This window comes from Folsomia candida, unplaced genomic scaffold, assembly GCF_002217175.1.
Source record: "Folsomia candida strain VU population unplaced genomic scaffold, ASM221717v1 Fcan01_Sc064, whole genome shotgun sequence".
NCBI lineage: Eukaryota > Metazoa > Arthropoda > Collembola > Entomobryomorpha > Isotomidae > Folsomia > Folsomia candida.
The window spans coordinates 209820-234441 of record NW_019091256.1 but is presented as its reverse complement, the minus strand read 5'-3'; the positions used below and the strand labels follow the sequence as shown (position 1 = coordinate 234441).

General features: G+C 36.5%; 3 protein-coding genes across 8 annotated transcripts; 2 read left to right on the top strand and 1 right to left on the bottom strand.

Moving 5' to 3' along the window:
- Positions 1-1185: 1185 nt before the first annotated feature.
- On the top strand, positions 1186-6862 carry LOC110862663. Its single transcript, XM_022111880.2, has 7 exons — positions 1186-1405; positions 1480-1580; positions 1657-1748; positions 1864-1915; positions 3793-3909; positions 4058-4202; positions 4336-6862. Exon 7 carries the CDS (start codon positions 4343-4345, stop codon positions 6665-6667), a length of 2325 nt encoding a protein of 774 aa, XP_021967572.1. The 5' UTR covers positions 1186-1405; positions 1480-1580; positions 1657-1748; positions 1864-1915; positions 3793-3909; positions 4058-4202; positions 4336-4342; the 3' UTR covers positions 6668-6862.
- A 2410-nt stretch (positions 6863-9272) lies between these two features.
- Positions 9273-15937, top strand: LOC118433620. The gene is made up of 8 exons (XM_035845744.1): positions 9273-12504; positions 12586-12777; positions 12844-12969; positions 13060-13263; positions 13328-13539; positions 13611-13773; positions 13835-13946; positions 14013-15937. The coding sequence occupies exons 1-8, from the start codon at positions 12291-12293 to the stop codon at positions 14056-14058; spliced, it is 1269 nt and encodes a 422-aa protein (XP_035701637.1). The 5' UTR covers positions 9273-12290; the 3' UTR covers positions 14059-15937.
- Positions 13948-24526, bottom strand: LOC110862662. Of its 6 annotated transcripts, none has more exons than XM_022111876.2 (6): positions 24132-24219; positions 18690-18761; positions 17946-18624; positions 16453-17774; positions 16285-16379; positions 13948-16175 (listed from the first exon to the last, which is right to left on the bottom strand). In XM_022111876.2, exons 3-4 carry the CDS (start codon positions 18601-18603, stop codon positions 16558-16560), a joined length of 1875 nt encoding a protein of 624 aa, XP_021967568.1. In that variant the 5' UTR covers positions 18604-18624; positions 18690-18761; positions 24132-24219; the 3' UTR covers positions 13948-16175; positions 16285-16379; positions 16453-16557. The 6 variants fall into 6 exon arrangements, with proteins under 6 accessions (XP_021967568.1, XP_021967569.1, XP_035701635.1 ...); XM_022111877.2 differs by lacking the exon at positions 24132-24219 and adding an exon at positions 18766-19115 and having other exon boundaries at positions 18690-18702; XM_035845742.1 differs by lacking the exons at positions 18690-18761; positions 24132-24219 and adding an exon at positions 24316-24526.
- Positions 24527-24622: the final 96 nt, after the last annotated feature.

The following is a 24622-nucleotide window of genomic DNA, read 5'->3' as shown; positions in this document are numbered from 1 at the left end:
ATTTAGTTAAATTTAATTAGCATGTTTCAAAACTTTTCTTACCAAAAAATCACAATCAAGAAACTTATTTTAAGTATTGAGAATTGAGAGTTGATTTTTCTTCCTCAATTGCGACCGGTGCGGAAGTGTCTCCTGCATCAACTGTTTAATCCTCTGGTCATCCTTCCTAGGGCAGAGGCTATTAAGAATGGAAATCAAGGAATTTCTTGTCGAATCCTCTTCCAAATCCGATTCAGTGGTTGCACATTTAGGCGATGAGTGGTCCTCGGTCCGGCTTCCTACTCGTTTCTTTAGGGTCTTGGGCTTGTCCTCGTTCATGGATTTATGAATATGTCGCAGCCTTGCTTATAGAATGCTCATAGATGTATATATATTATTATATTATATTGTATTAGATTAGAGTATTAGTGATAAAGTTCTGTGTGTAATCTACTTATAGGTATTTGAACTGCTTATCTAGCATTATATGGCCCATACGCATTGGGAAGTCCAACCAATTCCAATTTTGTTCAGAACTTCGTACAATCATCTGCAACTATAGAAACCAGTTACATATGTACATAAACAAATATATTTTAATGCATGTTACATGATATTTAAATTCTCATCTCCCTTATATCTATTTGTGGCAAGGCACCCTGACATGCATATGTAATGGTTTTCATTTACTAACATACCTATGTATGCTAATTATTGTCACCTTTTTAGTCCACTTTTTTTAGAGAATTGGATTGTGTAACCAGTACAGCTCTGCGAATACTTTACGTGCAATTAATTAATAAAGAAAACAAATTATTTATATTATCACATTTAAGATTCAAAAATCACTACTTTTATACATTTCTATTCCGTACTACATCAACCTTCTCAAATTAAAGAAGCGTAGGAACTTGCACATGAGATCTTTAACACTCTTCAAGTGCTTATCTTAAGCAGGGATAGTCTACATAAAAACTTACATTGCGAACCGAAAGTTCCTATATGCGTAAGTGGAATGCAAAGAAGTGTGACGCAAAGCAGACTCGCATAAGTCAACACTTCAAAATAAATATTTAGATAAGCATGACGGATGTGGTTTACATTATCATTCGCATTCCAACCATTCTCTGCACGGGTTTGTGCATATTGTTTGCGTTGACGTGGACATGGTGCAATCTCGTTATAATAAAAATTTCGCACTTATCACAACCATTTCTGTGGTAGACGGGATGTAAAGTCTTATCAAAATTCGTAACAATATTTCTCATGTCTACTACAATCCCCCATTTTAATGCAGCATTCTCTCCAGCTCATCCTCACTAGACGGACGTCACACAAATACGTTGCAAAAAATACTGTCGCGGACAACACTACCAAGTAGTTCGAGTTACTTTTGAAAAAATTGAACTGGCTGATTCCAACCAAGGTAAAATTGCTACAATTTACATTCGCTAAATCGTTAAAGTCATAATTACAAATATGTACGTTATTATTTATCAGTTATAATCATTGGATTGGATTCAATTGTGGAAAAATTGATTATTTTAATTAACAATTCGCGGAAACTTCAGTTTATTACGTAGAGCGGTAATTCCACTTACGTAAGGCACACGTTGATATAATTTAAGCAGTAAACGTCACCTTAAATTTTATAAGTTTGATGTTGTTTTTAATTAGCTTCTGAATTGGTGCTCTGGTGTCATAATTTCACAAACGAGGACGAGGAACACGTCACCAAGATTGGAATTTTATTGAAGCAGTTAATTAAGGTATGGCGGATTTTGATTAATTTTATACAATAAGGGCTATTTATTGATTGTATTATTTTCTAATTCGTGCTAAGCCTCTAATTTTATACCATTAAATATTTACTCAATATTACAGAATCCTATTACAACAACTCAACCAGCCATCCTCCCTAATCACTTCCGCATCGGTGAGTCACATCCTTCGTTATTATCCTCGTATTTAGTCTACTTCCTGTAAATTAGCTCATAATTCGACACCTAAGTTACTAAAAATTACCTCCAGAATCTAATTATAGATTTAAAATCATATAGAATCCACCCACTATAAAAACATGTATTAATAATCCCGCCCAATTATGTCGAGTGTAAAGACAACACGGAAAGATTTTGAATGCTCTTTTGACAAATGATACCTCAAGTTTAGACGATTATAAAAAAAATGCAAAAAAAAGTTTGTAGACATTGTAAAAAATGGAAATCTTCTCAAGGAAGGGGTCGAGCAGGAAAATATTTTCATGATAAAATACTTACTCGACAACAAAGCAAGTATGCAGGTCGGAGGTAAAAGCATTTTCGAAATTGCACTTGAGAAAAAAGATAAAACTGATAAGATATTTAACCACTTATCGAAGAAAGTTCAGCTCATTGGATACATTCAGAATCACGAGACAAAATTGTTCGAACTAGATTACAAAAACTTACCAAGTTGTATGCAGAATTAATAGATTTGTACAAAACTGGAAATTTTTTGGATTGGAAAGAAACAGAATTTCCTAAATTTACAATCAATAACTACACAATAAATTGTACGAGTTAGAAGAACCTGTAAATCTTTCCGGCAAGAGTGAAAACGTTGTGGTTCTAAAATTAAAACAAATTTCGGATGGTATCCAATTTTTGACTAATCATGCGAATGGGATAAAAGATAAATTTAAGAGTTGAATTATCGATTACAGAAATATAAATTTTCTGTCGTTATTCCGTGAAAGGGTTTGTCAAATTGCCGGAAAATATTGTTTTATCTGAAATTGATTGGAGAAATCTCCTAGAGCATATTTTCCCTGATTTATATCGATTATTCAATTATTTCCGGTGGATGCTCGAACTAATGTAGAGCAAGGGGTGGCCAAACCACTAATTTTCTTTCAATTTGTGAAAAAAATAATTTAACTCTACTCCGAAAATTTATTAAAGAGTGTAAAAATTATGTAGAAAAGATGTACAAACCGAATTTGGCCAACGTTATCGAACATGTTACAAATATTGTGGTTCCCATCATCAAGAAACCGCCATCACTCATTTGCTTAAAAGATTTAAGTGACGAAATCAGATCAGAAATATCCGGAAATGTCACCCACAGACAAATTAAACTCATATCGTATTGCATATCCGAAGTTAAAAAATTGGCTAAGGTGGACAGATATAATTATGCAGAAATACGCGCAAACCTACGACTTTACACTTGATCTCTAGAAGTCATTAGCAATCTCCAAACCAAATTTCAGCTCAATTGGTGAATTCAGAAAAATCAGTATGGATGGCCCAATAGGGTACTTCCAGGGGAAAATTTTGCCATTTTTACCTCACAATCTTTCATTTTAAGCCATTAGGGACCAATATACCAAATTTCAGCTTTCTACGACTACTCTGAAATTTAGGTGCATAGTACCCCCACCACCTATTTGACACCCACCAGTCAACCACTGGATGGATTTGGCTCATCTTCGAATTTGACTCGTACTTTCACCCTATAAACATTTGATGAAAATTTCAACCCGATCGGATAAGTTTAAAGAGAGTTATCGATAGAAGGACGGACGGACAGACATGACGGTTACATAAGCCCTGACTCGGGCTAAAAATATGTTCATGAGTAAAGATATGGACCCAAAAGTGAAATGGGTTAGAGTTTTTGGCGTATCCCATGAAGTCAATAATACAGCAGTTTCTTTCTTCAACGGCATAATATTTTTTGCAATGATTTATTCGCAGTATGGAGATAAATGTCCATTCTGTTGTGTAAAAATTTGAGTAAGATGAAAATTAAGTTACTTAAATTTTACAGATGTACAACAGCCTCTCAACTCCTCCCACCTCGCACAATCGTCCAAACAAATACCACAGGATTGTCAACCTCATCCCAAGATCAAATTATATTTATCAGTGTTTCACACAATTTGAGGTAGGTCTATACCTGTTTTAATAACTTTGATTACATGCATCCAACTGAATGTAAGGACACATTGTTCTTTTTTTACTTAAACTTACTTATTGTTAGTACTTAATAACTATCCGTGCAAGAAGTTAACAAATGTTTACTTAATTGATAGTGTAACATCGACAAAACTGATCCACTGATTGAGACTGCCACATTTTTAACACGTTCTTGCATTCAAGGATAGTCACGTTATTGAAGTGATTACTATCTTCAGCCGTTTACGATTCGAACAGGGATTTGTCGCTTTAAATCCAAAGGTAAATTTTTAATTCAACATCTTTACAGATGTTGAAAAAACTTTGTGAAATTTCTTCTAGATTAAATTTGACACGGTTAATAACAATGTGGATTTGAATAATATTTTTTACCTACAAATTTTGGTATTTACAGTGTTGCCATGTCTGAAAGACGGTTAGTTTGGGAGGATAGCAGGAAAGAAATAGACAAGCCCATTACTATCAATCAGTATGGTACTATGACCATCCCAACCAGGGCAGCGCATACCCTGCTTGAACGATCCGTATATCTTTTTGATCATGGATCTGTCCAGTGTACTACAGTAATTTGGAAGGTGTGCCAGATTTTGAAGGAATTTCCTCAAATTGGTGACAGGAACATGGCATTCCTTCGGAATACTTCAAAACCAGAAAAAATCATTGTTTCCATCTCCGGTGTCGAAATCAAGGGACTGGATTCGTTTATAAAGAAACTCCAAGCACAAACAGATGCTGTTACCGTGCTTACCCCATTAGACAAGGCAAACCGACTGTTTTACCTTTTCCACAAAATTGAGGAAGACACCCACATCAATGAAGAAGGTACGGAAACAGTCCAAAATTCAGAGGCGTTGAAGTCGAAACTGTTTAAAAAAATGTTGACCGACATGATAAAAAACCTAACGAGGTGGAAGCGGTCCCCCTTAACCCAGTTGGGTCAAGGGAACGGGCACAACCTTCCCCCAGAGCCGGACGAGTTTCACGAGAGCGTGGTCCTCGTCTCCAAGTTAATTTCTTACATGAGAGACGATAACCAATACCAAGATCCCATTTCCGTCTTGACGGATATCTGCTCTTCTGGAGATTGTGCAAAATTACTTTTGTCTGACCGATATTACCTGCCGCACCTTTTTAAGTTGTGGAAATGGTTTTCGGAAGGCGGCAACGCACTCTTTCTAAAAGAATTGGCACACTGCTCAGAAGACCATATATTTGAAATGTTGTGGGAAAACCCAGCTCTTATTCTCGGTGAGGGTGAATATGAAATATTTAGCGTGACGGTTGACAACCTTCGAAAATGTAAAGCTGAAGATCCCACTCTCCCCATTAACCCACCATGCTCAGTGTGCAATATCACATTTCCAATTTACATGGACTTTATCATGGAATGCAATAAGGAGGACGTTTCCCGGATGATGTGTATGCAAATATACAACTTTCTTGCGAGACCAGAGCGTGGATTTAGTATCATGTTTAATAACGTGCATAACGCAACGGCAAACTTTCCTCTCCACACTGCTGCAAGATATTGCAAAGCTAGTTTTTTTGACAGTTTTTTTCGGCCTTTGTCCCCAAATTTCAGGGACAATAATGCTCAAGCTGAAGTTGCAGTATTTGCGGGCTTCGATGAAGCCGTTAGTCAAGGACTGATTGCGCTGAAGGAACGATACGATGTTGCGGAGGTTGAAGTAACTTTGCCAGACCTGTGGAAAACCGACGACAAGTTTACTGCATTAAAAAAGCAGATGCAAAAATATTGCAGCAATCGTGGGGACAACAAGAATTTACTAAAAAAGATAAAGTTGCTTATGAAGGGCATCATACTCAACACGAGAGACCATAGTAAAGCGACACCTCTACATTATGCCGCAGACCGTGGAAACTGGCAACTTATTAAAACTCTGTGTGCCAATAATGCAGATAGCACACTCCAGGATGAATTTGGATCGACCCCTTTACACCGGGCTGCCCGAAGAGCTCCCGTCGAGGCTGTAGAATATTTAATAAATAGAGTGCCATGTTCATGCCAAAAGTACAAAAGGGATCGATCGTGCAAATGTAACAAGCAATTTGTAAATTTAAATTCTGAAATGGGGACCCCACTCCACCAGGCATGCATCCGGGAAGGGGACGATGCCGTGAAGGTTGTGCAGCTTTTACTTAAATATGGCGCCGACATAAATGCAGTCGGTCCAGTTGGGATGGGAACCCCGCTCTGCACTACTTTGATAACTGACATGGGTCCCTGTTCCGATATTGCTTGGTACCTTCTGGGAAGACGTGATGTGGATATTAAGCCGTTATTTAATCTGCATGGAAACAAATGGTCGCCCTTCATGCTTGCAATTTACGGTGGACATCATAAAGTTGTAGGAAAGATAATTGAAAAAGCCAAACTCTCCGATCATATCGTCATTAAAGACTTGAAAGAGAACGGCATCACTCCACTGCATCTTGCAGCTATTCGAGACCAAGGGGCTATTGCCAAGCTATTAGATGCGGATGGGGCAAAACTCACTTTCAGTACAGACGAATCGGCTTCTACCCTACATTTCGCGGCACAAATTGGAGCTATGGAATTTCTAGAGTCTGTCAAACAACTGGTGAGACGAGAGCACTTAAGCAACGAGCACCTGGAACCTGGCCTAACTCCATTTAAAGTTGCTAAGCTATATCGCCATATCAAATTTCAAGAAGCATTAACTGAAATTGCAAATATTTTATAAAAATATTAATTTCTACCATTCCTTCAGATTTCTCTTTTAATCTGCTTAATATATTTTATTTCCATCTATACATATTAACACATTCCACTAAGCTGGTAATCAATTATGAATTTATGTGCACACACTGCCTGTACATATATAAGACGGTGTAAAGGTTAATAATAAATAAAATGAATTTAATCATATTTCATTGAACTTCGCCGAGGATATCTGTGAAACTCTTCCAAAAAAATAGCACGAGACAACTTAATTTCGTTTCGCTTAACAAATATTTACACACTACGCTGTAATATTTAGGGAAGAAAATCACCATATTTTTCAAGCATTGCCCACCATTCAATGAAACACCACGTTTATTTTCACACAACCAAATAAACTGGTCCACATCGAAGACAATTTATATAAGTGCTCATAGATTCGACATAAAGTTACATATCTTGGTGAAGTAACTAGTCTGTGAAATCCAATACCGGATTGATTTTTGTGTCTAAAAAATAGACTTACTCTTAGCGGACTCATAAGATTCTCCGTCAACCAGAACTATAATAGCATAATAATCTATAGCAACATCGAAATTGTGCTTATGATAAAGTATGATCGTTAAAGAGTCGCACTACTTCATAGAGATGCCTGTACCAAACCAAGTATTTTACCAAATTTGAAACATTTTGCATATGTATACCAGCAACTACGTACCTTTCTAATTCACTTAACATCTAACGATTCCACGCCCCCATTAGCGACTTATGCAATTTTCTTTCTGAGATTTTTCATCAGATTTTTTCCTCATTTTTTCCCGACCTTCTGGCTGATTTTCTCCCATTTTCCATTGAATTTTTGAGGAGTATTTAGCTTTTTGAATATGTTGGAGTATATTGACTTGGATAATGCCCAAAATTTTCAAATCGGTTGAAGTTGTGAGACACGAGGTCGATTTACATCTTTAGGTACAAAATCGATTTTTTGATTTTGAGGTAATCGGTCACCTTTATTGCATACAGAGAAATTGCAAGGTCCGGCAGAAACAAAATTTTGTCGTTTTTATGAATTTCATCCATCCATGCTTCCATTACAGCCTTAGTGCACTTTTCAAAATCAATGTCCTGCTTTCTATACCACTCGATAATTACTGGGTCTGAAACATGGCCATAACTAGAAATGCATTGTAAAATGCATCATTTCTTCTGAAATTTGTATTTTTTCGTATTTTTTCTTCGCAAGGCACTTCAGAACGGTTCAAACTATGATAAAAGTGAGAACCTGTAACAGTGTAAGGGTCAACCGGAACATACTTCTAATTATCCGGGATGAGCACTTTTCCGCACATTTTCTATTAAAATTTCGGACATCCGTTTCTAATTCTGGTTTCTCTGACTTGTTTATAATTTGGTGATGATTTTTTTGTTATCGGTGTAATCCCCATATTGTGGACTTTAACCCTGCATATGTAGCTTTTGGAAATAGTGACCTTGCCGACAACTATGTACGTGCCTCGATGTGGATGAGTTCGGTTTGAATTTTTTTGAAATACTTTTCTCCACTCTAGTGGTCTGTAACTTTGCAGGACGGCGAGTTACAGTTTTGAAAGTTACATTTTTGGAATCCTTGGACATTTTTACATTAGAATACATATCTGCTTTTGAAATATTTTTTTGTTTAAAAAAATTATAGGTCAGTTTAAAGTCACGGCTGGCTATATTTTTATAGAACTCGATCACCAGTTTTTCCAGATGCTTCATTTCAACCGATTCTTTTGACCCCTTATCCATTTTTGTAAATTAAGTGCAATATACCAAATTAAAGCCCTTGAAGTACTCTTTCAGAAAATGATATCAGATTTTTCAAAATCTTTATGGTTTTCTCAGAATGCCCCTTAAAAGCTGGAGTGCGACTCTTTAACGATCATACTTTAAATGTGTTTTTTTCCGGAACGAATCTCTCCATGCCGGTTGGAACTTTTCGTCGGCAGATATCAACACAACAACGTTGGATATGTGCAGCAAATGTTTTTTTTACTAAACGATCTACGTAGAATAGTAAATAATTTCATGAATAAGCCTTACTGACCAGGTTTCATTAGTAATCGCGGGAATGTTGGTAAACTAACAGGTAAGATGACTCGATAGCATCTGGCGGTGAATTCATGTCATGACCCGTCGTTATGGCAATCGGGTCGTTTGTCGGACCCCTGTGAACACCACCATCCCAAATTATTGTTACCAAATTGGTAAATATCTTTATTGTTTGATATGGTTTCTTGATCAAATTATTGCGGGCTCCCGCGGTCGCGGGGCCACTACTCGGCGTGTATGATGCGTACCCCCTGTTTCTGCCACTCATATCGGAGCGACTTGAATTCTAGTCTATGGAATGTATTTAGGATACGAAAATTCGCCTCCAAAGCATACCTGTTCACATTCATTCATTAAGTACTAAATGAGCAATGAATAAATGAATAATTCAAAAAATGAATGAAGAATAAATGAAGGATTACTTGTTTTTAAATGAATGAATGGATTTGCTCTTCATTCATTTTTTGCCCTATGCTTGGGACGAATGAAGAAATTTGCGAATGAAGCCAAAAATTCATTCATTAAATAAATAATGAATGAATAACTGAACTTCAATTTCGAAATGAATGAATATTGAGTGAACAAAATTTTTTTTGAACAGGTATGTTCCAAAGATACTGATCTGAATACACTGTCTCCCAACAATATAAACTAATGTTTAATAACATCACGTAGAAGCACCAATTGTGCAATTATCCCACATAACATAAGTCTAGGCTCTTCGAAAATTCTAATTAGTATTATTCATCATTACTTTGAAACGCTCTGCTAAAAGAGTTTACAAATTTGACCCGTCCAAACCTATATTTTAAAGTTTAAGTTAAAAGTTTAAGTTAATGTAGTTTTAGTTAAAATTTAATAATAAAGTTGTTTTTGTCTTCATTATATGGCTTTTGAAAGGCGCTGCCCGTTGTGGAACTGACAAGACACAAGATGCTCCTAAATGTATTACAAAATTGGTCGAAAACGCTCTCTTTCATCTCTTTTCTAAATTACCACGGAATTACCTTGCTATTTATTCTAAAATTATTTTCAGTATTCGGGAAGCTAATTACATAGTTTATATCTTGGATGATGCCCAGACAATTCCTTTTAAATATTTTATTTTAAACTAAGCTAATTAGCAAATTTTCTGAATGAGTAAATACGAATGAATTATGAATGAATAATCTTAATACAATTTTAAAATTAATATTATGTTTATTTATTAAATAGTAGGAACTACCCTAGCAGCACAACCCGAGAATAACACGGGTTTAATTGGAATAAAGTCATGGTACTTTCGGGTTGGTGTCAAAATCGTGTAATTTTTTTGAAATACACGTATTTTTCTCGGGTACAAAATACCAAAATCTTCTAAGCTGATAAAACACGTGTATCTTCTACTTTAAAACACGTATGTAGAACACGTGAATTTTTGGTTCCGACGCACCCGAGAAATACCCGTGTTTTACTAGTAGTAAACTGGTGTTTACTTATGACTCAAATTCCTCCGATACCGCCAAATGTGATCAAATACCAGGCCACACTATTCTCGAGCAATTGTAAAATTCTTTCTAAATATTATTAAATATTTCTCAAAATGAAAAAATCTCGAGATAGACAAGCGCAGAGAGAGGTTCATAGTGCTGTAGCTGACTTTAATTTGATTGTGCGAACTATACCCCCATCAACATCGTCAAACCTAATTGATAATTCTCAGACCGTGGAAAATACATTACCTCCAGTAGCAGGTTATACATTGGAACTTGAAAGTGACAGCGATTCTAGTAGTAATTTAGTGCTAAGTGAAAGTGACGAACTTGGCAACAGTGAGGGGGAATCAATTACCGACTTGAGTGACTCGCTAAGAAATTGGACAATAAGTCATAACATAACGGCCGCTGCATCTAGTGATCTCTTAAAGCTCCTTCACAGTCATCATTGCTTTAAAATCTGCCCTTGGATAGCCGGACTTTCCTTCAAACACCTAGATCGACGACACTTATTAATGTACCCCCGGGACAGTACTGTCGATTTCAATGGAATACATCTATGCGCAAAATAATTTCACAAATTAATCTCAGAAGTACAATAGTGAAAGTTCAAATAAATGTCGACGGTATACCATTGTATAACAGGTCGTCCTGCCAGTTCTGGCCAATTTTAGGCGCAATAGATGACAATGTTTTTGTGATTGGCATTTACTCTGGCGAAGGGAAACCAAATTCAGTGAACGAGTTCTTGTCACCATTTATTCAGGAGCTAAGGGAGGGTCCACACCAACTTCTAATTAACGGTGTTGAATATATAATTAAATTGAGTGCGCTAATTTGCGATGCTCCAGCACGTGCATTTGTGCTTGGAACAAAGTGTCATTCTGGATACAGTTCATGCGGAAGTTGCACTATAAAAGGTATGTATTTCAAAAACCGTGTAATATTTCCATATGGGATTCACCCCGAGAGAACAAACGAATCATTTCGCCAAAAACATGACCCAAATCATCACAACGATTCTACTGATATCGAGAAAACAGAGTTGGATTTAGTAAACGACTCACCAGGAGAATATATGCATTTAGTGTGTCTTGGCATTGTACGCAAGATTATATATTTATTGGCGAAGGGTAAGAAGTGTCCTGCACGATTGCGTCCTCATCAAGTTGATCAAATTTCAAAAGAGTTAAAAAAAATTAAGAAGTATATTCCGGAAGAATTTGCTCGAAAACCACGCAAACTTAAAGACCTGGACCATTGGAAAGCCACTGAGTTTCGTCAATTCATTTTATATACTGGTCCAGTAGTTTTGAAAAACATAATTTCCAACGATCTATACCAGCATTTCATGACTCTCCATGTTGCAATATCTATTTTAGCGGACCACACACTTCACGTCACTCATAATCATTACGCAAACGAGTTGCTTCATTATTTTGTTCAGTATTTTGGTATTCTTTATGGCCAGAAAAACATGTCATTTAATGTGCACGGACTTTTACATCTGGCAAAAGATTGCATTAATCATGGTCAACTTGACAAATTTAGTTCATTCAAGTTTGAGAATAAGCTTCAAGAAATTAAAAAGTTGGTTCGATCCACAAATAACCCCTTACAGCAAGCCCATAGAAGACTGTCAGAGAGGGAAACCCAAGTCTCCAATCCAGCCACCTCCACACCGCCCGTGCCATGCCTTCGCTCTCTTTGGTCTTATCAAAATCCTCCTGCCCATCTCATTAGAGGTTCTTTATTTTATAAAAAGTTCCAACATAAGTTGTTTAATTTAAGTGTTAAGTGTAGCGATCGAGCTTGTGAGATAAGAGACGGCACTACTTTGGTCGTTGAAACATTTCTGAAGAAGGACGGGAACGATTTATTTCTTGGACGAGCATTTCAAAATAAAGTCAACTTTTACAGTAATCCCTGTGACTCATCTATTGTTAATATCCATTTAGTATCAAGATTGGGACCCCTCAAATGCTTAAATTGTAGTGAAATAGTGAAAAAAGTAATTTTGTTGCCGTGTGGAACTGCATATTTTGCAGCGCCCCTCATTCATCTTTCTGATCAATCATGAGCGACGACAGTTTTGTCTTAGTTAAATTTGAGGAGACGAATGAAATTGAAGTTGTTACAACTGCATGGTTACGTCAAGATGATACTAAATGTGTGTGGCCGAACTATAAAAATCCAAATCGAATTGTAAAATCTGTCGGTCTTCACATGGCTGCCGAGGCAAACTGGTCACTTCACGAAGTCAAAGTTCTTGGAGGTGGACACAAATTTGGTAAAGAGACAAATTCATGAATACGAGGTGTTTGGTTGCATGTTAGTTACTAATTAAATAATTTCTTAAATTTGTGTACAGGTACATACCACGAGGCGGTCAAAAAGCTCCCCAATGTGATGGACCAGTCTGATGCAGATATCGGAAATGGGGATGGAAAATCAAGGATACGACGGGAGAAGGGAAAACTTAGCGACAGTTCTGACAGCGACGTAGGGGAATTATTCAAGTCAAATATTATGCCACCACCACCAAGGATGATAATCAATAGTGGTAATTACAGGTCGATTAATTATCCAGTACAATAATTTTCTAACAAATTCTTAACTTTTTTATTAGAAAAAACTGTGAACTCGCTCGTCCCAATGATCGAGTCAACAAAAGAGCGACCAAGTCGAAAAACAACGGACAAGAAAACTAAAGCTGCCTTCAGCAGTTTAAATATGCCGTTTAAGTTGTGTTTAGGTAGTTTTTTTTAAATAATCAATCACTGGCTAATATTTATTTTTGTGCTACTTGAAATATGTGTATAATATATCCGATGCTCTGTTTCAGTGAACCAAAAGAGCAGCGTGTCGAGCGGCAGCAAAAACGAGGATATCATAGTTGGGAACCCGGATCCGGACAGGGTGATTGCAGTTGCCGGAAGTTCAACAAATAGCGACCATGTCGATTTAGACGCAACAAGCGAGTTAACCAAGGTTACAATTCCTGCGACGATGCGAAATCATTCCTTGGAGGATGAAGGTTTAGTGTCTGGTAAATCAATAATATAATATAATTTGAAAAGTTAATATACTAAACATGATATCTTATTTTGCAGGAAATCAATTTCAAAGTTGGGTGGTGAGAAACATTGCCACTTTGAAAGTTCAAACCCGAAATATCCAGGACACATTGGACGCCATATTACTTAATCTGGATGCAAAGAACAAACCAGAAGAAGCAATTCGTCATCAAATTCCATTAAAGAATATAGAAGACGTGAGGAATGGTGCCAGTTTCTATGAGGTTTCAGTTAACCGAGAGTCGCTGGTAAATAAATCTAGTCTTTCTCGCAGCTTTTCTTAATTGTTTATGTTAATTGTGGTTGAATACTTTCTTAGGTGACCCTATTAAGCCGGGGTGGGGGGACAAAAGTTTCAAAGTGCACACGTCGTGTTTTATCCAACCTTTGCGAGGATCAGTTGATCATATCTTACAATTGGATTGGCTCAAGGGGGATAAAATTTGCTTTTCGCGATGCATGGATGAAACAAGTAGTTTGTGGTAAGTAACTTTGTGTTTAAATCCTTTAAAATTCTACTTTAATTAACATATTATTTTTTAGATTCAGTTCGGCAGAGTTTGAGACCAAAGTCGGTGTCAGATGACGAGATAGAAACGGTAATAAAGGAGTATCTCAAATCGACTGCAAAAAAACTGAAAAATTCTGTTGACAGGTAAATTCAACCTTATTATATTTAATTTAATGGTTGGCATAATTACATATGATTTTTGCAATATAGAGATGTTGCTGACGGTGGAGCCGAGTTTACCAACGAGGAGGGTTAATTTTACTTGAAATTTTTGAGATTGTAATGTGGTTTTTTATTTAACCAATAAAATTAAATGTAGTCCACCTTTGTACGAGTGAAATTGGGTAATTTTGGGGGCATTTATTTCGCATAAAACACGTGTTTATGGAATTTATACACGAGATTTAAACGTGATTAACACGAGTTATACACGAGTTTTCTTTGCCTGCGACACGTGTATAACACGATTTATACCCCCAGTTTAACCCACCAAAACGGCGACAAAGACCCCCAAAATAAACCGGCTTTTACACCAATTCTACACGTGTTAATCACGAGATCTCGGGGTGGATGATTCGTGTTTTTCACGGGTATTTCACGGGTTTGTGCTGCTAGGGTAGTGATTCTAACAATTCGACTAATTATTATTTTTTGCATTTTAGAATTTACAGGTATTTACAGAGGGGGCTGATGAGGGGGAGTCACAGCCTTAATTGTAGGTTACGAAATTTCTAGAGCGAATTATCCCCAGACTAACATATGTTCCGCGGCATCTAAATCTAAATTTTCGTGCAATATATTAGCTCAGAAATTATGATTTTGCCTCTCGGAAATTTTCAAAATTGTGGTTTTTAAAATATAGTTAATGTCATAAATGTTATGTATAATAACACGCTTTTTTTACATACATACATACTAATTATATCGTCACCTGGCCGGCTACAGCATACAATTATCATCCTCTATCTTATCTTAAATCATTTATATAATTACTATATATAACTATTAACTTATATATTTACCCAGCTTGGTCTGTCCGGAACGCTAATCCCTGCCATGTTCTATTTTACATTGCTGGGATAGCAAAATGGGATACTCATATACTACGTCCCCCATATCTGGCTGGTGTATGCACGACTCGCTAGGCTGTGGCTGCCCTATGAGGCGTGTCAGGGCCGCCTTCAAAACATGTGGCCTGTGTTTGCTACACACTCGCTAGACAATTGAGGCTGCCCTATGAGGCGGACGCAGACGCGGACCCATATGGTCCGCGTCTGCATCCGCGTGTCAGGGCCGCCTTCAAAACATGTGGCCTGTGTTTTCTACACACTCGCTAGACAATTGAGGCTGCCCTATGAGGCGAACGCAGACGCGGACCCATATGGTCCGCGTCTGCATCCGCGTGTCAGGGCTGCCTTCAAAACATGTGGCTTGTGTTTGCTACACACTCGCTAGACAATTGAGGCTGCCCTATGAGGCGGACGCAGACGCGGACCATATGGGTCCGCGTCTGCGTCCGCGTGTCAGGGCCGCCTTCAAAACATGTCGCCTGTGTCTGCTAAACTGCTAAACACTCGCCAGATCGTAGGCCGAGATTGACCGCACTCACATGGACAGGTTGCCCTATCAAGAAGTAGGAATCACAATCAAGTGAAAGTTTTTATTCATAGAAATGCACAACAAGGAAATCTGATTCGTGATAATCGTCAGTTTACCAGAAATGTTGTATTCAGAGAAATCTTTAAGTGATTCATTGTCTGTTAGTTCTTGGTTCTAATGTATAAAGATATGTAAGTGTATCTTACTCTTGACGGTTTTAGTGTTAAACTTCAGTTTTTGTTATTGACGCACAATTTGATGGGTTTGATTTAACGTCTTTGATTTATACGATGAAATTTCATAGTAGAAATTAACGGGGTGCCACGGGCACCATTAAATCGCCTAGTATCAATATATTATCTACATATAATGTAAAATTGTGTGTAGATATATCGCACATAATTAAGCGAATAAGTTGGATCTAATTTAAGGAAGGAATTTATCCTATATAAAGATTTTTATCCTATGCGTAATCACTTCCCTGCAAAAATGACAATTTTTCAATCCCCCGGAACATTTCGCACAGCAGGTATGCCCACACTGGAACGCCATATTTATCCGATCCTCCATGCAAATCGAGCAGAGCTTGGAGTCCTCCTCATCTGTGACGTGCATTTTATCTTCAAGTGGAAGAGATGGTAAATTTTTTGCAGCAAATTTGTCCTTTTGCAATATTCGTGTCTTGGAAGATGCATCATCGTCCGCCTTCAGTGGTTTCCTAACTGTTAGCATAGGATAAATTTGGTTCGTCATTGCTCCTGAAGCGGGTGCAATCTGCAAAAATAAGAAAAGTGTCAGTGTATGACGACCATATTTATCTACATTTTTCTCATGAATGCTCAAGATTCGATGTATGCTCTAAATGAAAATGTCTTTTAATTACCTCCTCTATCTTTTTTTCATACTTTCCTTCTAAATGGGCGCGCGACATAGCAGACTCTAACTTCTCCGTATCTGGCTTACCAGGCTTCAACGTATCTAGTGTAACATAAAGGAATTAAGGTTGCAAGTTTTTTTATTAAAATATTAAAATTTGTTATCTATTCCTCACCAGCGCCCAGACTGGACGAAGGCGTAGTATATATCTCAGGATTCGGTGTATTATAGACGCGAGAAAAACTGCATTGGTCGTCGTACCCTGCGTTTGAATGCATTTTCAGCAGTCCAGCTCTACTTCTGAATAGACTGACGTTTGAAGCATCTTTCCTAACTGTAACGCATTCGCATCTACATCTGTCAAATTTACATTTTTTCCATTCACCATAATATTCTCGCACGAGGAATGCAACACACTCGAATTATCGGACCCCACTTCAATTTTTCCTCGTTCCTTAGGTAAGCAGTTAAAATTATCAATTATATTGTATGGCGAACTTAGAATAAATGAGGCTGGCTTAATTGTGTCGAGTTCAACAGTTACGTTCAAAAATCTATTATTTTGGCCCTGACAAACAATTGAATACCCTGAATCTAGGATGTTAATGTTTGATAATATATTTTTTTCTGACTTTTTAAACATTATTATACTAGCTAGTACACCTGAATCAATGAAGAATCCATCAAAAATATTCTGATACCCTTCAATTTCCAATAAGAAATTATTACAACTTTCAACTTCAATATTTTCTATAACGTTTGTGTTGCCCTTTATATACATTCGGAAATTTGCATTATTGTTCAAAATGCGCACATAGTTAATATGGTTCCGATCGCCATCTATCGATATATCAGATATTTGATTTCCGTCTAACATGCAAATATTATTATCGCTACCAATAACTAGCAGTCGACCCTTAAATGCTATACATGGACAATCTCCTGCCTCATCTTCTTCTCCAGTGATTGTGATATTGTCACCCCTTAATGTAAAGTCCCCTTGGTACTCGCCCGTTTTCAATGTGATGGTGCAATCAGTAGTGACATTTTTCAAGCAATCTCTTAACTCCCAAGCGTTTTTGACGACGTACTTCCTTGCTACGTTCAGCAGCCGGTGAAATCCCGATGCAAGTAGTGCGTCTCCCTGCCATGTCTCTAGTTCAAAATCTGTAATGCACTTTGAAAAATGGGCAAATTTCCAGCTGTACGTGATACTAAAAACATGTCGAATATTTTGTAATCTTTCGGTAACTTCTTTTTTTGTCAGGGCTATGATAAGAGGTCGCGCTCCTTCAATGGTAGGATGTTCCCTGACTAAAGTCTCCTTCTTTCCGTTTACCAACCCAGAAAACATATCGGTCCTCTCATTGAATCTGATTAATTGAGCAACTTCCCAGATGACCAATCCCAGAGAATATAGATCATGGCATTGGGCCGGCTTGATATTAGACTCTGGCGCCATATGTTCTGACGTGCCAACTCGACTTGTATGACGACCTGTTAGCGGAAAGGTTATAAAAATTAATATCCTACAGTTTCGTGGCTTCCCAAATGTCGTGGTAATTGATTGTTAAATTAATTGGTTACAGATATGTCAATTCTTAAATGAATTGCAAATATATAATTATATGCTGTGCTTCATAAATGGCCAATTCATAGTTTACAAACCTGTCTTCCAATTCATAGATTTTAGGATCCTAGTCGGGCCATAGTCTCCAATTCTAACCGGGAGGATGAAGCCTTGCTTGGAAAACATCACATTTTCCGGCTTAAGGTCTCGGTGTAGAATTTTATTCTCATGCAAGTGTTTTAAACCGGATACCAGATTTTGTATAATCACAAGTTGAGTGTGCTGGACATCTTGGTTGCGAATGTCATGTTCTTCATTTAACCAGGATCTTAAGTTTTCTCCGCAAAGTTCCATCTGAATAAAAATCACGCGTATTTGTTGTTCCGTCTCACACCTTATCATCGAAGTATATTTGTCTTTTATAATCTGCTCTTGATGCAAAATTGAGTCTGGGAGTATTCTATCCAAAACTGATAATCCAAATCTATCTGCATGCACCTGTAGGACCTGAACCACGTTTCGGTGACGTCGTAGGCAGAACAGCCTTTTAATTTCTCCTCTTACAGTTCCATCAAATTTACGGTCATCTTCCGCACAGCTTGCTGGTAGGAAAATAAACTTTGCAGCACTTACAAAATTCTTTTTCGATGGATCGATAGCTTTAAGGACAGGTCCGAATGAGCCATGACCAATGCAGCTCTCGTAGACTAGATCCCTGAGGTTTGTGCAAGCGTTGTGTCTTAAAGATGTCGCCATTTTCAGTTATTTAACTACCAACTGCAATAAACGTGTATTTCTTTACATAGCAGATCGTACACAATAAATATGGATATATTTTTTACATTTCTCTGGTATCTGGAATGGTTATCAGAAAATGAATTACGTCATCCACTTATGTAAGAACCTCACCGAACCTACCAGAATAAATGTTTGCTTTTCCAATTAAGACGATTCCAACTTCTCCAAACATTCACCCATTCCTAGTTTTAATTGCCAATCATAATTTCGAATTTTGTCAATTTTTACTGCATTTCTACGAATTGTACAAAATTGTTGTCAAAAAATATTTTACTCCTATCCAAAATCGGAATGTGAAGTGATCCAAAATGGCTACGACTCCACGTAAAATCTGCCCATTAAATCTCTTAACCAGGCAGTATCGCACAGAGTAAAATAACCCAAAAAAAGCGTCTAAAATCGAATAAGCTACTAGGTCGGGATATCAATTTAAGTTGGTTGATTTTGGTTTCCGGTGGTGGGTGTGGTCAGGGGGGGCGTTTTTATCGAATTTTCAAAAAGTCTCAAATTCCCCCAAAAAACCACACCCCCTTGTAGATAATTTATCACTGACTAAAATGATATATTATACTTGTATGATATCTCTTATCATTCTCTAGATAAAAAATAAAATGTAACTCAAGAATGGATTTTTTGCCAAAATCGTTCGGAAAGTGCTTTTTGAAGGGCTGCAGATCCCTTAAATCGAAAAACGCGGTAGAACCAAAATATACATGATAAAGTACTATATGAAAACTAACTAATGCAACGAAATTTGATCGATTCTGAGGTGATAGTTTTGAGAAAATCGAGGTCAAAATTGGCCCCATGCAAGGTTTCAAAAAATCCGTCCAGCAAGTGATTTTTGAAGGGCTGCAGATCACTTAAATAAAAAAGTAGACAAAATCCAATGACACTGCTGGTAAGAATTTTGATTGTGTTTTAAAATGTATACACCTGCTCGGCCCTGGTAGTTTAATTAAAAGATCTGCAGCCCTTCAAAAATCACTTTCTGGACGAATTTTTTGAAACCTTGCATGGAGCCAAATTTGACCTCCATTTTCTCAAAACTATCACCTCAGAATCGATCAAATTTCGTTCCATTAGTTAGTTTTCATATAGTACTTTATCATGTATATTTTGGTTCTACCGCGTTTTTCGATTTAAGGGATCTGCAGCCCTTCATAAAATTCTTTTACAAAAAAGGACTCTTAGGTTCGGAGTTGCAGTAAAAAGTAAAAAACAAGTTTATAATGGATAATAACTTTACCTTAATATTAACCGAAATTAGCGATTCCAGCACTATTTGCTGAACCGCGGGCCAAGTTATGTAACACCGACGAAACTTTAGCCAGTTTGTTTGAGGAGTTTTCGTACACTGTAATATTCAAAAATTTATTCCATAACTTGGCTTGATTACCTTTACAATTATTTTTGGTGATTATGGTTGACCATATGCCATGCAGTATAATTTTTTAAGCTCTAACTAGTTAGGAAAATTACAAAATGATATGAAGTGAATTTATACAAACTTTTGAACCTTTATGATAAGCTAGTTGTTAACTTAGCATCATATACAAAAATTAAAAATGTAATTAAATTTAGCGTCTGACAAGATTGGCCCGCGGTTCAGCAAATAGTGCTGGAATCGCTAATTTCGGTTAATATTAAGGTAAAGTTATTATCCATTATAAACTTGTTTTTTACTTTTTACTGCAACTCCGAACCTAAGAGTCCTTTTTTGTAAAAGAATTTTATTTCCTAGTTTTTATTCCGATCTAATTTATTTTATGGCACACCATACATGTAAAGAGTGTTAGAGATGCTCTGCATAAGGTATCCTATGCCATTTTTATTTACTTACTACTAATATAGACAACTTATTGTCTTAAGGTCAAATTGCACAGTAATTACTTTTAGTAACTGTTACATCTTACAAAATTAAAATGTAATTCGAGATAGTCTGGGATTAATGTTACGGAATCCGGATTAATTGAATCTCGACGTGGTTTAATCCAAACCACTGATGGCCACATGATATTTAATCCTATATTGAATCTATACCGATTAGTTAATCCTCATTCCCAGGATTCCTCAAATTAATCCGTGATCGTACTCACTCCCGATTTATCCGATTTTGATCACATGATCACACATCTTGTTTTTCCAGGGCAATTTTGTAACTTGTCGAAATATGTGACCTAATTAATTTACGTATTTTAAAAACGGTAAGAAGATTCGACACTATCAAAACTAAATTTCAGCAAAAGGAGAATTGTGAAGAGGCTAAAAATCAATTTTTCCTGTTTTAAAAATGCTTAAATTCAACTAGATTTTTTTGAGTGCAAATTATGGTCATATTTGTAACGATTAAAAAAATCGTTTGGTAACGTAGTCACGTACTGGTTAATTTTGCGAATTGGGTTAATTTGAGGATGAAACCCTACGGTACCTGATCGGCTTATATAACAACACACGGTATATTTAGTAAGCCTGAATATTGTCGCATAGTGCGCCACATTGTCATACAAAATTTGTAAATGTATGCATATTTTTGGCGCCCAGATAATAAATATGCTTAAATATTTAGCAAAAAGTCATTACATATTTTCTGACTGCTAACCACACCCACTATATTAAGGGGTGTTGTGACAACTTAATTAGCCTACAAAAAGTTTATACACACAATCAGAATGATGTATAAGTTAAAAAAAATATGCAAAAAGTTATTATCCAACGGGATTCGAACTCGGGGCATCTTGGCAAAAAACCAAGAGTCTGCACTTAGACCACTCCAGCATCTCCTTGAGATTCAGTCAATTTCCCATATTTATTAAGAAGACTTGTACTCACAACAAAATAAAATTCTTAATTGGTGGATCACCAATTCAATAAATTTTTAAGGTCAACACATGTAATACATGAAAAATAGAGCTTACCTTGCAGAATAATTTGTACAATTATGGTAATAAGAAAGCTTAAATTTTCATCAGACATCAGCCGTTTGAAAACTTCCAAAATCGTTTTTTAATGGAAATACATGCAAATTTCAAAATTTGAAATCGAAAGAAATTAAGTTAGCGAATTCTCTAACTATTTTGCCTCTTGACGTTTTTCGATTCGATGCATCGTTAAGGCGTTATCTTTGTGCGACTTTTTCAGAGGTGGGTCGGAATGCATACTTAGGCTTCGCCGGGCCCTACTTGCGCATATTACATTTGCTTTGTGAGACGGGGCCCAGCTTTCCGCCTTTGCCTCACCTAAGAAAAAAGCACTTTCCGGACGATTTTGGCAAAAAAATCCATTCTTGAGTTACATTTTATTTTTCTTAGGTGAGATAAAGTAATCATGTGTGATTTTTAAAAAATCATCATGGTTACGGCGAAGCCTAAGTATGCTTTCCCACCCCATGTTCAAAAATGAGCACCGAGATAACTCTCGAACGTTTAATTGTATCATTTTGGTGTGAAGACAAAAGTTGTAGGAAATTCACCTACATCTTAGAATTGGTGTTTCAGGTGATACGACTAAATATTGTTTGCCTTATGCACTTAAAATTAACTTTAAGTTTTCAAATGCCGATTGTAAGCAGAATCGTCAAACAAATGTATCAATTAAACCTGACAATATTATGCATTATTCTATCCTGCTTCATTTGGCACTTAAACTATGAAGATCGGTTAAGAATTTAGAAAGTTTTACTGACACGCTAATTCGTACGTTTAATCCACTATTACAATTGTATGGTATTCTGTAGGTCAGGTTGCCATTGGAAAAAATTGCATCATAACTTGTATGTCATCCGGTTTTAATTATTAATCTCAAGATTTATGCAAATATGTCTCATCTATATTAAATGTTAGATTCTGAAATGAAATGTAAGAGATATTCACTATTTACTCTCTAATATTCTTCGATCATTCTATCAATTACAATAGGGATTTACAAACGTCGACTTGTAAGTGGTAGTCACTTAAGTCGTTATTATAATGTGACATATAATTGAGTAAGAAATCACAATAGTTATAGACCTAAGGTAAACATAAGGATATGTCCTTTATGGTAAGAAAAAAGTCTCCTGACTTATGTTTAACCACGTATGAATAAGTCAAAAGTCACCAAAAACTTACTTTTAATTGTAATTTTATAAGTGACCATCACTGAGTCGTCTGTTGGTAAACCTCTAATGGGTCACTCTAAAAAAATTCCTCCTAAAAACTAGAAAATAAAACATAATTTAAAAATAAGGTATCTTAGGTGAGATGTGCGCTAAAAATAAAGAAAACAAGGTTATGCACAACCTTAAAATGAATTTTCACCAGGTATACATTCAGCACTGCGTATCTCACCGCGGGCATTTACCGTATAAAAAATTTGAATATTAAAAATAAATTATGTATTTAATCAGTTGTTAATACCCCGTTGACGACAGAAAGATTCATTTCTTCTCCATCGGTGTTTACCTTCGTGTAAAGAAGATATTTAAAATTAAAACTTTGCTATTTACATTAGATCACATTGGGGTTATTTACATAATCATTTCTCATTACACCTAACTAAATATATTAATAAAGTTGACCAGTGGTCGCAAATATCTCAATCTTATTCTTACGTATTTTAGTTAAATATTAATAATGTCAGGTTGGGAAATTTAGACGTTCAAATAGTTTGACCAAAAATATTTTTCTTATCTTCTAAACAAGCTGAGAAGCACAGCTCGTCAGATTCTAGAAATGCCCACGGTGAGATAGGCAGTGCTGAATGTATACCTGGTGAAAATTCAGTTTAAGGTGGTGCATAGCCTTGTTTTCTTTATTTTAAGCGCACATCTCACCTAAGATACCTTATTTTTAAATTATGTTTTATTTATCTAGAGAATGATAAGAGATATCATACAAGTATAATATATCATTTTAATCAGTGATAAATTATCTACAAGGGGGTGTGGTTTTTTGGGGGAATTTGAGACTTTTTTAAAATTCGATAAAAACGCCCCCCCCCCTGACCACACCCACCACCGGAAACCAAACTAAACCAACTTAAATTGATATCCCGACCTAATAGGTCATTTTTAGAGCTTATTCGATTTTAGACGCTTTTTTTGGGTTTTTACTCTGTGTATCGCCATCACAACGATGGCGTGGTGACGATTGCGAAATAATCTGTGTAAATAATCTATTCTGGTTATCAGAGGTATTTGAATCGCTTATCTCTTTACCAACGTCATATGACGCAAACTACGTTTTATGATGGCCGGGTGAAATTTTCGAAATTTTAACTTCAGGTTTAACAATTAAACAAAATTTTTGCCGGGTTGAGTGTAATCAGGTGGGGCGCGTGTGACCAGCAATTTTAACCGGATAGCCGCATATTTTTGACAAATTCAAAAATTTATAATTAAATCGTTATAGCGCTTCATTTTTTTATTAGTTTTGTCAAAAATTAGCGGATATCCAAATATAGTCTAACGCACCGCAACTGAATACACTCATTCTGGCTGAAGTTACCAAAAAAAAGTATTTTACGAGATCCTGTCATAAATCGAATTGTGAATTGATCTCAAAATGGCTACCTCTCCACCTCAGCTCTGCCTTCTCACTAAATCCCATAACCATCCCGTACCGCCAGGACAACGATATGGTGGGGACGACTGCTAAATAATCTATATAAATAATTAACTTATACATTTACCGAATTCTGTCTGTCTCTTTGTCTGTTGGGAACGGATGCATCCAATGTTGTATTTATCATCATTGTAGGGATACCAAAGTGGGGCCATTCACATAATACGTCACTATCATGTAATACAGCGTATATGTGGCCTGTGTATGCAATACTAGCAAGGATAGCGCTTACGGGGAAATATGAAATTCTATTTTTGTAGTAGTGGCTAAATTTTTACACAGAAGTAATGGCCCGTCATATTGACCCTGGTGCCACGGGCACCATAGAACAGCCTGGTTTATCAGAGGAATTTGAATCGCTTATCTCTCTTACC